General features: G+C 55.0%; 1 protein-coding gene across 1 annotated transcript in view; it reads left to right on the top strand.

The window, feature by feature from the left end:
* The window catches only part of LOC140422580 (embryonal Fyn-associated substrate-like), a 92,334-nt gene that overhangs the window by 68,845 nt on the left and 9,487 nt on the right, over window positions 1-14,002 (top strand). Inside the window, exons 4-5 of the mRNA XM_072507587.1 lie at window positions 8,513-8,623; window positions 11,968-12,715. Of these exons, the coding sequence (XP_072363688.1) occupies window positions 8,513-8,623; window positions 11,968-12,715 (859 nt within the window). The remainder of the gene's footprint in view (window positions 1-8,512; window positions 8,624-11,967; window positions 12,716-14,002) is intronic.

Genomic DNA, 14,002 nt, shown 5'->3' on the forward strand with positions numbered 1-14,002 from the left:
TAGGGAGGGGAGTAGGGACTGGAGGAGGTTACAGAGATAGGGAGTGTTGTAGGGGCTGGAGGAGGTTACAGAGATAGGGAGGGGAGTAGGGGCTGGAGGAGGTTACAGAGATAGGGAGTGTTGTAGGGGCTGGAGGAGGTTACAGAGATAGGGAGGGGAGTAGGGGCTGGAGGAGGTTACAGAGATAGGGAGGGTTGTGCGGGCTGGAGAAGGTTACAGAGATAGGGAGGGGGGTTGGGGAAGAAGGTTAAAGAGATAGGGAGGTTTGTAGGGGCTGGAGGAGGTTACTGTGATAGGGAGGGGAGTAGGGACTGGAGGAGGTTACAGAGATAGGGAGTGTTGTAGGGGCTGGAGGAGGTTACAGAGATATGGAGGGGTATAGGGGCTGGAGGAGGTTACAGAGATAGGGAGGGTTGTAGGGGCTGGAGGAGGTTACAGAGATAGGGATGATTGTACGGGCTGGAGGAGGTTACAGAGATAGGGAGGGTTGTAGCGAAGAGGAGGTTACAGAGATAGGGGGGGTTGTGCGGGCTGGAGAAGGTTACAGAGATAGGGAGGGTTGTAGGGAGGAGGAGGTTACAGAGATAGGGAGGGGTGTAGGGCCTGGAGGAGATTACAGAGATAGGGAGGGTTGTAGGTGGCTGGAGGAGGTCACAGAGATAGGGAAAGTTGTAGGGGGCTGGAGGCCGTTACAGAGATAGGGAGGGTTGTGGGATGCTGGAGGAGGTCACAGAGATAGGGACGGTTGTTGGGGCTGGAGGAGGTTACAGAGATAGGGAGTGTTGTAGCGGGCTGGAGGATGCTACAGAGATAGGGAGGGTTGTAGGGGCTGGAGGAGGTTACAGAGATAGGGAGGGTTGTAGGGGCTGGTGGAGGTTACCGAGATAGGGAGGGTTGTAGGGGCTGGTGGAGGTTACAGAGATAGGGAGGTTTGTAGGGGCTGGAGGAGGTTACAGAGATAGGGAGGGTTGTAGGGGCTGGAGGAGGTTACAGAGATAGGGAGGGTTGTAGGTGCTGGAGTAAATTACAGAGATAGGGAGGGTTGTAGGGGCTGGAGGAGGTTACAGAGATAGGGAGGGGTGTAGGGGGCTGGAGGAGGTTACAGAGATAGGGAGAGTTGTAGGTGCTGGAGGAGGTTACAGAGATAGGGAGGGTTGTAGGGGCTGGGGGAGGTTACAGAGATAGGGAGGGTTGTAGGGGCTGGAGGAGGTTACAGAGATAGGGAGGGTTGTAGGTGTTGGAGGATGTTACAGAGATAGGGGGGTGTAGGGGGCTGGAGGAGGTTAAAGAGATATGGAGGAGTATAGGGGCTGGAGGAGGTTACAGAGATAGGGAGGGTTGTAGGGGCTGGAGGAGGTTACAGAGATAGGGAGGGTTGTAGGTGCTGGAATAAATTACAGAGATAGGGAGGGTTGTAGGGACTGGAGGAGGTTACAGAGATAGGGAGGGGTGTAGGGGGCTGGAGGAGGTTACAGAGATAGGGAGGGTTGTAGGTGCTGGAGGATGTTACAGAGATAGGGGGGTGTAGGGGGCTGGAGGAGGTTACATGAGATATGGAGGGGTATAGGGGCTGGAGGAGGTTACAGAGATAGGGAGGGTTGTAGGGGCTGGAGGAGGTTACAGAGATAGGGATGATTGTACGGGCTGGAGGAGGTTACAGAGATAGGGAGGGTTGTAGCGAAGAGGAGGTTACAGAGATAGGGAGGGGTGTTGGGGGCTGCAGGAGGTCACAGATATAGGGAGATTGTAGAGCTGGGGGAGGTTACAGAGATAGGGAGGGTTGTAGGGGGCTGGAGGAGGTTACAGAGAGAGGGAGGTTGTAGGGCTGGGGGAGGTTACAGAGATAGGGAGGGGGGTTGGGGATGAAGGTTACAGAGATAGGGAGGTTTGTAGGGGCTGGAGGAGGTTACTGTGATAGGGAGGGGAGTAGGGACTGGAGGAGGTTACAGAGATAGGGAGTGTTGTAGGGGCTGGAGGAGGTTACAGAGATAGGGAGGGGAGTAGGGGCTGGAGGAGGTTACAGAGATAGGGAGTGTTGTAGGGGCTGGAGGAGGTTACAGAGATAGGGAGGGGAGTAGGGGCTGGAGGAGGTTACAGAGATAGGGAGGGTTGTGCGGGCTGGAGAAGGTTACAGAGATAGGGAGGGGGGTTGGGGAAGAAGGTTAAAGAGATAGGGAGGTTTGTAGGGGCTGGAGGAGGTTACTGTGATAGGGAGGGGAGTAGGGACTGGAGGAGGTTACAGAGATAGGGAGTGTTGTAGGGGCTGGAGGAGGTTACAGAGATATGGAGGGGTATAGGGGCTGGAGGAGGTTACAGAGATAGGGAGGGTTGTAGGGGCTGGAGGAGGTTACAGAGATAGGGATGATTGTACGGGCTGGAGGAGGTTACAGAGATAGGGAGGGTTGTAGCGAAGAGGAGGTTACAGAGATAGGGGGGGTTGTGCGGGCTGGAGAAGGTTACAGAGATAGGGAGGGTTGTAGGGAGGAGGAGGTTACAGAGATAGGGAGGGGTGTAGGGCCTGGAGGAGATTACAGAGATAGGGAGGGTTGTAGGTGGCTGGAGGAGGTCACAGAGATAGGGAAAGTTGTAGGGGGCTGGAGGCCGTTACAGAGATAGGGAGGGTTGTGGGATGCTGGAGGAGGTCACAGAGATAGGGACGGTTGTTGGGGCTGGAGGAGGTTACAGAGATAGGGAGTGTTGTAGCGGGCTGGAGGATGCTACAGAGATAGGGAGGGTTGTAGGGGCTGGAGGAGGTTACAGAGATAGGGAGGGTTGTAGGGGCTGGTGGAGGTTACCGAGATAGGGAGGGTTGTAGGGGCTGGTGGAGGTTACAGAGATAGGGAGGTTTGTAGGGGCTGGAGGAGGTTACAGAGATAGGGAGGGTTGTAGGGGCTGGAGGAGGTTACAGAGATAGGGAGGGTTGTAGGTGCTGGAGTAAATTACAGAGATAGGGAGGGTTGTAGGGGCTGGAGGAGGTTACAGAGATAGGGAGGGGTGTAGGGGGCTGGAGGAGGTTACAGAGATAGGGAGAGTTGTAGGTGCTGGAGGAGGTTACAGAGATAGGGAGGGTTGTAGGGGCTGGGGGAGGTTACAGAGATAGGGAGGGTTGTAGGGGCTGGAGGAGGTTACAGAGATAGGGAGGGTTGTAGGTGTTGGAGGATGTTACAGAGATAGGGGGGTGTAGGGGGCTGGAGGAGGTTAAAGAGATATGGAGGAGTATAGGGGCTGGAGGAGGTTACAGAGATAGGGAGGGTTGTAGGGGCTGGAGGAGGTTACAGAGATAGGGAGGGTTGTAGGTGCTGGAATAAATTACAGAGATAGGGAGGGTTGTAGGGACTGGAGGAGGTTACAGAGATAGGGAGGGGTGTAGGGGGCTGGAGGAGGTTACAGAGATAGGGAGGGTTGTAGGTGCTGGAGGATGTTACAGAGATAGGGGGGTGTAGGGGGCTGGAGGAGGTTACAGAGATATGGAGGGGTATAGGGGCTGGAGGAGGTTACAGAGATAGGGAGGGTTGTAGGGGCTGGAGGAGGTTACAGAGATAGGGATGATTGTACGGGCTGGAGGAGGTTACAGAGATAGGGAGGGTTGTAGCGAAGAGGAGGTTACAGAGATAGGGAGGGGTGTTGGGGGCTGCAGGAGGTCACAGATATAGGGAGATTGTAGAGCTGGGGGAGGTTACAGAGATAGGGAGGGGTGTAGGGGGCTGGAGGAGGTTACAGAGAGAGGGAGGTTGTAGGGCTGGGGGAGGTTACAGAGATAGGGAGGGGGGTTGGGGATGAAGGTTACAGAGATAGGGAGGTTTGTAGGGGCTGGAGGAGGTTACTGTGATAGGGAGGGGAGTAGGGACTGGAGGAGGTTACAGAGATAGGGAGTGTTGTAGGGGCTGGAGGAGGTTACAGAGATAGGGAGGGGAGTAGGGGCTGGAGGAGGTTACAGAGATAGGGAGTGTTGTAGGGGCTGGAGGAGGTTCTAGAGATAGGGAGGGGAGTAGGGGCTGGAGGAGGTTACAGAGATAGGGAGGGTTGTGCGGGCTGGAGAAGGTTACAGAGATAGGGAGGGGGGTTGGGGATGAAGGTTACAGAGATAGGGAGGTTTGTAGGGGCTGGAGGAGGTTACTGCGATAGGGAGGGGAGTAGGGACTGGAGGAGGTTACAGAGATAGGGAGTGTTGTAGGTGCTGGAGGAGGTTACAGAGATAGGGACGGGAGTAGGGGCTGGAGGAGGTTACAGAGATAGGGAGGGTTGTGCGGGCTGGAGAAGGTTACAGAGATAGGGAGGGTTGTAGGGAGGAGGAGGTTACAGAGATAGGGAGGGGTGTAGGGCCTGGAGGAAATTACAGAGATCGGGAGGGTTGTAGGGGGCTGGAGGAGGTAACAGAGATAGGGAAAGTTGTAGGGACTGGAGGAGGTTACAGAGATAGGGAGTGTTGTAGGGGGCTGGAGGACGTTACAGAGATAGGGAGGGTTGTAGGGGCTGGGGGAGGTTACAGAGATTGGGTGGGCTGGAGGGGCTGGAGGAGGTTACAGAGATAGGGAGGGGTGTAGGGAGCTGGAGGAAGTTTACAGAGATAGGGAGATTGTAGAGCTGGGGGAGGTTACAGAGAAAGGGAGGGTTGTAGGGGGCTGGAGGAGGTTACAGAGAGAGGAAGGGTTGTAGGGAGGAGGAGGTTACAGAGATAGGGAGGGGTGTAGGGGCTGGAGGAGGTTACAGAGATAGGGAGGGTTGTAGCGGGCTGGAGGAGGTTACAGAGATAGGGAGTGTTGTAGGGGCTGGAGGAGGTTAGAGAGATAGGGAGGGGGGTAGGGGATGGAGGTTACAGAGATAGATAGGGTTGTAGGAGGCTGGAGGAGGTTACAGAGAAAGGGAGGGTTGTAGTGGGCTGGAGGAGGTTACAGAGAGAGGAAGGGTTGTAGGGAGGAGGAGATATGTAAACAGTCCAACTAGGGAAGAGGCGGTACTGGACCTGGTATTGGGGAATGAGCCCGGCCAGGTGGTAGATGTTTCAGTAGGGGAGCATTTCGGTAACAGTGACCACAATTCAGTAAGTTTTAAAGTACTGGTGGACAAGGATAAGAGTGGTCCGAGGATGAATGTGCTAAATTGGGGGAAGGCTAATTATAACAATATTAGGCGGGAACTGAAGAACATAGATTGGGGGCGGATGTTTGAGGGCAAATCAACATCTGACATGTGGGAGGCTTTCAAGTGTCAGTTGATAAGAATACAGGACAGGCATGTTCCTGTGAGGAAGAAAGATAAATACGGCAATTTTCGGGAACCTTGGATGACGAATGATATTGTAGGCCTCGTCAAAAAGAAAAAGGAGGCATTTGTCAGGGCTAAAAGGCTGGGAACAGACGAAGCCTGTGTGGCATATAAGGAAAGTAGGAAGGAACTTAAGCAGGGAGTCAGGAGGGCTAGAAGGGGTCATGAAAAGTCATTGGCAAATAGGGTTAAGGAAAATCCCAAGGCTTTTTACACTTACATAAAAAGCAAGAGGGTAGCCAGGGAAAGGGTTGGCCCACTGAAGGATAGGCAAGGGAATCTATGTGTGGAGCCAGAGGAAATGGGCGAGGTACTAAATGAATACTTTGCATCAGTATTCACCAAAGAGAAGGAATTGGTAGATGTTGAGTCTGGAGAAGGGGGTGTAGATAGCCTGGGTCACATTGTGATCCAAAAAGACGAGGTGTTGGGTGTCTTAAAAAATATTAAGGTAGATAAGTCCCCAGGGCCGGATGGGATCTACCCCAGAATACTGAAGGAGGCTGGAGAAGAAATTGCTGAGGCCTTGACAGAAATCTTTGGATCCTCGCTGTCTTCAGGGGATGTCCCGGAGGACTGGAGAATAGCCAATGTTGTTCCTCTGTTTAAGAAGGGTGGCAGGGATAATCCCGGGAACTACAGGCCGGTGAGCCTTACTTCAGTGGTAGGGAAATTACTGGAGAGAATTCTTCGAGACAGGATCTACTCCCATTTGGAAGCAAATGGACGTATTAGTGAGAGGCAGCACGGTTTTGTGAAGGGGAGGTCGTGTCTCACTAACTTGATAGAGTTTTTCGAGGAGGTCACTAAGATGATTGATGCAGGTAGGGCAGTAGATGTTGTCTATATGGACTTCAGTAAGGCCTTTGACAAGGTCCCTCATGGTAGACTAGTACAAAAGGTGAAGTCACACGGGATCAGGGGTGAACTGGCAAGGTGGATACAGAACTGGCTAGGCCATAGAAGGCAGAGGGTAGCAATGGAGGGATGCTTTTCTAATTGGAGGGCTGTGACCAGTGGTGTTCCACAGGGATCAGTGCTGGGACCTTTGCTCTTTGTAGTATATATAAATGATTTGGAGGAAAATGTAACTGGTCTGATTAGTAAGTTTGCAGACGACACAAAGGTTGGTGGAATTGCGGATAGCGATGAGGACTGTCTGAGGATACAGCAGGATTTAGATTGTCTGGAGACTTGGGCGGAGAGATGGCAGATGGAGTTTAACCTGGACAAATGTGAGGTAATGCATTTTGGAAGGGCTAATGCAGGTAGGGAATATACAGTGAATGGTAGAACCCTCAAGAGTATTGAAAGTCAAAGAGATCTAGGAGTACAGGTCCACAGATCACTGAAAGGGGCTACACAGGTGGAGAAGGTAGTCAAGAAGGCATACGGCATGCTTGCCTTCATTGGCCGGGGCATTGAGTATAAGAATTGGCAAGTCATGTTGCAGCTGTATAGAACCTTAGTTAGGCCACACTTGGAGTATAGTGTTCAATTCTGGTCGCCACACTACCAGAAGGATGTGGAGGCTTTAGAGAGGGTGCAGAAAAGATTTACCAGAATGTTGCCTGGTATGGAGGGCATAAGCTATGAGGAGCGATTGAATAAACTCGGTTTGTTCTCACTGGAACGAAGGAGGTTGAGGGGCGACCTGATAGAGGTATACAAAATTATGAGGGGCATAGACAGAGTGGATAGTCAGAGGCTTTTCCCCAGGGTAGAGGGGTCAATTACTAGGGGGCATAGGTTTAAGGTGAGAGGGGCAAAGTTTAGAGTAGATGTACGAGGCAAGTTTTTTACGCAGAGGGTAGTGGGTGCCTGGAACTCACTACCGGAGGAGGTAGTGGAGGCAGGGACGATAGGGACATTTAAGGGGCATCTTGACAAATATATGAATAGGATGGGAATAGAAGGATACGGACCCAGGAAGTGTAGAAGATTGTAGTTTAGTCGGGCAGTATGGTCGGCACGGGCTTGGAGGGCCGAAGGGCCTGTTCCTGTGCTGTACATTTCTTTGTTCTTTGTTCTTTGTATTACAGAGATAGGGAGGGGTGTAGGGGCTGTAGGGGGTTACAGAGATAGGGAAGGTTGTAGGGATTGGAGGAGGTTACAGTGATAGGGAGTGATGTAGGGGCTGGAGGAGGTTAGAGAGATAGGGAGGGGGGTAGTGGATGGAGGTTACAGAGATAGGGAGGCTTGTAGGGGCTGGAGGAGGTTACAGAGATAGGGAGGGTTGTAGGGAGGAGGAGGTTACAGAGAATAGGAGGGGTGTAGGGGCTGGAGGAGGTTACAGAGATAGGGAGGGGTGTAGGGGCTGGAGGAGGTTACAGAGATAGGGAGGGGTGTAGGGGGCTGGAGGAGGTTACAGAGATAGGGAGGGTTGTAGGGGGCTGGAGGAGGTAACAGAGATAGGGAGTGTTCTCAGGTCTGGAGAAGGTTATAGAGATAGGGAGGGTTGTGGGATGCTGGAGGAGGTCACAGAGATAGGGAGGGTTGTAGGGTGTGGAGGAGGTTACAGAGATAGGGAGGGTTGTAGGGGGCTGGAGGAGGTTACAGAGATAGGGAGGGTTGTAGGGGCTGGAGGAGGTTACAGAGATAGGGAGGGTTGTAGGGACTGGAGGAGGTTGCAGAGATAGGGAGGGTTGTAGGGACTGGAGGAGGTTACAGAGATAGGGAGGGTTGTCGGGGCTGGACGAGGTTACAGAGATAGGGAGGGTTGTAGGGACTGGAGGAGGTTGCAGAGATAGGGAGGGTTGTAGGGGCTGGAGGAGGTTACAGAGATAGGGAGGGTTGTAGGGACTGGAGGAGGTTGCAGAGATAGGGAGGGTTGTAGGGGCTGGAGGATGTTACAGAGATAGGGAGGGTTGTCGGGGCTGGAGGAGGTTACAGAGATAGGGAGGGTTGTAGGGGCTGGAGGAGGTTACAGAGATAGGGAGGGTTGTAGGGGCTGGAGGAGGTTACAGAGATATGGAGGGTTGTAGGGACTGGAGGAGGTTGCAGAGATAGGGAGGGTTGTAGGGGCTGGAGGATGTTACAGAGATAGGGAGGGTTGTAGGGGCTGGAGGAGGTTACAGAGATAGGGAGGGGTGTAGGGGCTGGAGGAGGTGACAGAGAAATGGGGGGGTTTCGATGCAGAAAATCGCAGGGCTGTGTCGCGCCCGAACTCCGCCTACATGGGGCCTATCAGGAATGGACATCGACAAACCATCCTCATTTCTTAATTCTCTCTCTCCCCCACCCCCAGGTGTACGATAGGCCGTCGCTCGTGGGCTGGAGCCCAGAGCGCCCTCCCCTCACGGACATCCCACCTCTCTCCCATCGCCTGGGCGACGTCAAACCCAGGGGCGAGCAAGAGGTCAGAGACAGAAAAACAGCAGACATTGGGTGCACAGCAAGCTCCCAAAAATGAAAACGAGACAACAGCACAGATCAACAGCTGCCCCCTTCCCCCTCCACCCTCCCACCCCAACCTCTCCCACAGTGCGGCACTCCCTCAATACTGACCCTCTGACAGTGCGGCACTCCCTCAGTACTGACCCTCTGACAGTGCGTCACTCCCACAGTACTGACCCTGTGACAGTGCGGCACTCCCTCAGTACTGACCCTCTGACAGTGCGGCACTCCCTCAGTACTGACACTCTGACAGTGCGGCACTCACTCAGTACTGAACCTCTGACAGTGCGGCACTCTCTCAGTACTGACCCTCTGACAGTGCGGCACTCCCTCAGTACTGACCCTCTGACAGTGCGGCACTCCCTCAGTACTGACCCTCCGACAGTGCAGCACTCCCTCAGTACTGACCCTCTGACAGTGCGGCACTCCCTCAGTACTGACCCTCTGACAGTGCGGCACTCCCTCAGTACTGACCCTCTGACAGTGCGCCACTCCCTCAGTACTGACCGTCTGACAGTGCGGCACTCCCTCAGTACTGACTCTCTGACAGTGCGGCAGTCCCTCAGTACTGACTGTCTGACAGTGCGGCACTCCCTCAGTACTGACCCTCTGACAGTGCGGCACTCCCTCAGTACTGACCCTCTGACAGTGCAGCACTCCCTCAGTACTGACTCTCTGACAGTGCGGCAGTCCCTCAGTACTGACTCTCTGACAGTGCGGCACTCCCTCAGTACTGACCCTCTGACAGTGCGGCACTCCCTCAGTACTGACCCTCTGACAGTGCGGCACTCCCTCAGTACTGACCCTCTGACAGTGCGGCGCTCCCTCAGTACTGACCCTCTGACAGTGCGGCACTCCCCCAGTACTGACGCTCTGACAGTGCAGCACTCCCTCAGTACTGACCCTCTGACAGTGCAGCACTCCCTCAGTACTGACTCTCTGACAGTGCAGCACTCCCTCAGTACTGACCCTCTGACAGTGCAGCACTCCCTCAGTACTGACCCTCTGACAGTGCGGCGCTCCCTCAGTACTGACCCTCTGACAGTGCGGCACTCCCCCAGTACTGACGCTCTGACAGCGCAGCACTCCCTCAGTACTGACCCTCTGACAGTGCAGCACTCCCTCAGTACTGACGCTCTGACAGTGCAGTACTCCCTCAGTACTGACCCTCCGACAGTGCAGCACTCCCTCAGTACTGACCCTCTGATAGTGCGGCACTCCCTCAGTACTGACCCTCTGACAGTGCGGCGCTCCCTCAGTACTGACCCTCTGACAGTTCGGCGCTCCCTCAGTACTGACCCTCTGACAGTGCGGCACTCACTCAGTACTGACCCTCTGACAGTGCGGTACTCCCTTAGTACTGACCCTCTGACAGTGCAGCGCTCCCTCAGTACTGACCCTCTGACAGTGCGGCACTCCCTCAGTACTGACCCTCTGACAGTGCGGCGGTCCCTCAGTACTGACCCTCCGACAGTGCGGCACTCCCTCAGTACTTACCCTCTGACAGTGCAGCGCTCCCTCAGCACTGACCCTCTGACAGTGTGGCACTCCCTCAGCACTGACCCTCTGACAGTGCAGCACTCCCTCAGTACTGACCCTCTGACAGTGCAGCACTCCCTCATGACTGACCCTCCGACAGTGCAGTGCTGTACCTTTCCTGGGAGTGTTTGATGGGGACAGTGTAGAAGGAGCTTTACTCTGTATCTAATCCTGTGCTGTACCTGTCCTGGGTGTGTTTGATGGGGACAGTGTAGAGGGAGCTTTACTCTGTATCTAACCCTGTGCTGTACCTGTCCTGGGAGTATTTGATGGGGACTTTGTAGAGGGAGCTTTACTCTGTATCTAACCCCGTGCTGTACATGTCCTGGGAGTGTTTGATGGGGAAAGTGCAGAGTGAGCTTTTCTCTGTATCTAACCCCATGCTGTATCTGTCCTGGGAGTGTTTGATCAGGACAGTGTAGAGGGAGCTTTGCTCTGTATCTAACCCCGTTCTGTACCTGTCCTGGGATTGTTTGATGGGGACAGTGTGGATGGAACTTAACTCTGTTTCTAACCCCGTGCTGTACCTGTCCTGGGAGTGTTTGATGGGGACAGTGTAGAGGGATCTTTACTCTGTATCTAACCCTGTGCTGTACCTGTCCTGGGAGTGTTTGATGGGGACAGTGTAGAGGGAGCTTTACTCTGTATCTAACCCCGTGCTGTACCTGTCCTGGGAGTGTTTGATGGGGACAGTGTGGATGAACTTTACTCTGTTTCTAACCCGTGCTGTACCTGTCCTGGGAGTGTTTGATGGGGACAGTGTAGAGGGAGCTTTACTCTGTATCTAACCCTGTGCTGTACCTGTCCTGGGAGTGTTTGATGGGGACAGTGTAGAGGGAGCTTTACTCTGTATCCTAACCCGTGCTGTACCTGTCCTGGGAGTGTTTGATGGGGACAGTGTAGAGGGAGCTTTACTCTGTATCTAACCCCGTGCTGTACCTGTCCTGGAGTGTTTGATGGGGACAGTGTGGATGGAACTTTACTCTGTTTCTAACCCCGTGCTGTACCTGTCCTGGGAGTGTTTGATGGGGACAGTGTAGAGGGAGCTTTACTCTGTATCTAACCCTGTGCTGTACCTGTCCTGGGAGTGTTTGATGGGGACAGTGTAGAGGGAACTTTACTCTGTATCTAACCCTGTGCTGTACCTGTCCTGGGAGTGTTTGATGGGGACAGTGCAGAGGGAGCTTTACTCTGTATCTAACCCTGTGCTGTACCTGTCCTGGGAGTGTTTGATGGGGACAGTGTAGAGGGAGCTTTACTCTGTATCTAACCCCGTGCTGTACCTGTCCTGGGAGTGTTTGATGGGACAGTGTAGAGGGAGCTTTACTCTGTATCTAACCCCGTGCTGTACCTGTCCTGGGAGTGTTTGATGGGGACAGTGTAGAGGCAGCTTTACTCTGTATCTAACCCTGTGCTGTACCTGTCCTGGGAGTGTTTGATGGGGACAGTGTAGAGGGAGCTTTACTCTGTATCTAACCCCGTGCTGTACCTGTCCTGTGAGTGTTTGATGGGGACAGTGTAGAGGGAGCTTTACTCTGTATCTAACCCCGTGCTGTACCTGTCCTGGGAGTGTTTGATGGGGACAGTGTAGAGGCAGCTTTACTCTGTATCTAACCCCGTGCTGTACCTGTCCTGGGAGTGTTTGATGGGGACAGTGTAGGGAGCTTTACTCTGTATCTAACCCCGTGCTGTCCCTGTCCTGTGAGTGTTTGATGGGGACAGTGTAGAGGGAGCACTAATCTGTATCTAACTCTGTTCCCTGCCCAGATTTACAGCATCCCGCGCCCATTTATCAAGAAGGCCTCCAGACCTGTTGAGACGTACGATGTTCCATTGGGGTTGAGGCGGAGCGTGTCTCCTGAGGAGAACCGTGAGGAAGCGTTGACAGCGGGGGTGTACGATACCCCCACGGAGTCTGTGGGGATGGTTGTGACGCAGACAGTGTTGGACAGTCTGGCTAGCCAGCGCCGCTCGGTGTTGTCAGGCCTTTCCCAGCTGATGGAGGCAGTGGGCCGGGGCCTGGGCGGCCGCCAGATCTCCGAGGCGGGGAGCAGCGGTGTTCCCACGGCCGCCGGCGCCCTGGGCCTCTCCCTGATCGGGTTCACGGCCGCCTGCCGGCCTACGATCCCCAGAATCCCGCCCTCGGCCCCCACCTCCAGGCCCTGGACGAGGCCCGGGGCCTGCTGGGCGAGCTGGGCCACAGGGTCGAGGCCTGGGAGCGAGGGCCCGAGGAGGGAGGGAGCCCCCGGGGCATCTCGGGGCTCCAGGACCTCAGCCAGTTCGCCGCCGTCGGCGAGCGTTCGGGGCCCACCTGGAGGCCTCGGCGTGCCTCCTCCTGCCTCTCCCTCCCTCCGCCAAGGCCCAGTGCCACCTGCCCACCTCAGGGGAGGGCCTGTCCACCTCCCGCCGGCCGCTGCCTCCCCTGCCCGAGCCCACCGGCAAGGCCGGGATCCAGACCAGACCCCTCCCACCCACCCCGGCCTACGCCCCGGAGGAGAAGCCTGCCGAAGATGCTAACGTGTACGAGGGGGTCGGGCCCATCGACGATGAGCAGGACTACGTCAGGCTGCAGGTGAGCGGGTCACGGGGAGGTCAAAATGGGGCGGGGGCGGGGAAGAGGAGAGGTCAAGGGGCGAGGGAGAGCGGACGATGAGGCCAAAGGGCAGAGCGAAGGGCGAGTCGTCCTGGGGTAGAGTTGGGCAACAAAAACTCTTGCGGGGGGGGGGGGAATTAAACGGTGTACCCGTGAAAGGAAGGATCACAGCTGAAGCAAACGATCGAGAAGGCCAAAGGCCTACAGAGTTCATGGGTAGGGTGTTGGCCATTTTGACCCAGCGAAGAGAAATCTCTTCGTTCCGGAGACTCTAAGGGAACAAAAATAATCCCTCCTGTCTTAACCGTCGTGTGGAAAAACCCACCCCCTCCTGTCAGGGAGGAGGCCCAGGGCCTGGCAGGGTAGGCCGCACTCCGAGGACCGGGTCTCGGCCTGCTGCACAGGCTCCCTAATTGCCCTCCTGAGAAGGTGGTGGGCGAGCCGCCATCTTGAACCCGCTGCAGACCCCGTGTGGTGTCGGGGCTGAACGCCCTCATTCTCTTCCTGTGTAGAATTCACCTGTCCGTTTCTCAATCCTAGTATTCCTTTTCCTCTGATTTCCCTCGCTCTCTCTCTCTCTGTCCCCTGCTCCCTCCATCTCTACCCCCTTCTCTGTCTCTCTCAAGCTCCCCCTCTCCCTGTCCCCCCTATCTCCTCCCACTCCCTCTCACCTTCCCCCATCTCTCTCTCCCGCTCTCTTTCTTCTCTCTCTCTCTTTCTCCATCTCTCTCCCCCCTTTCCCCTCTCTCTCCTCCACTCTCTTTCTCTCCATTCTCCTTTCTCTCCCCCTCTCTCTTTCTCTTTCTCCCCATCTCTCTCCCCTCTCTCTCCTTCCCCCATCTCTCTCTCGCCCCGCTCACTTTCTCCACTCTCTCTTTCTCCCTCTCTCTCTCTCCCCCTCTCTTTCTCCCTGTTTCCCCCTTTCTCGCCCTCTGTCCCCTCTCTTTCTCCACTCCCTCTCTCTCACTCTCCCTTATCTCTTTCTCCCCTCATCTTTCTCGCCCTCTCTGTCTGCTGCCCCTCTCTCTCTCTTTCTCCCTCTCTATCTCTCCTCGCTGTCTCCCTCTTTCTCCGTCTCCCTTTCTCCTTCTCTCTACCTCCCCCTATCTCTTTCTCCCTCTCTTTTTCTCCCTCTCTATCTCCACCTCACTTTCTCCCACTCTCTCTCTCCCTCTCTGACTCCCTCTTTCTCTGTCTCTCTCTCTCTAT

This window comes from Scyliorhinus torazame, chromosome 5, assembly GCF_047496885.1.
Source record: "Scyliorhinus torazame isolate Kashiwa2021f chromosome 5, sScyTor2.1, whole genome shotgun sequence".
Taxonomy (NCBI): Eukaryota; Metazoa; Chordata; class Chondrichthyes; order Carcharhiniformes; family Scyliorhinidae; genus Scyliorhinus; species Scyliorhinus torazame.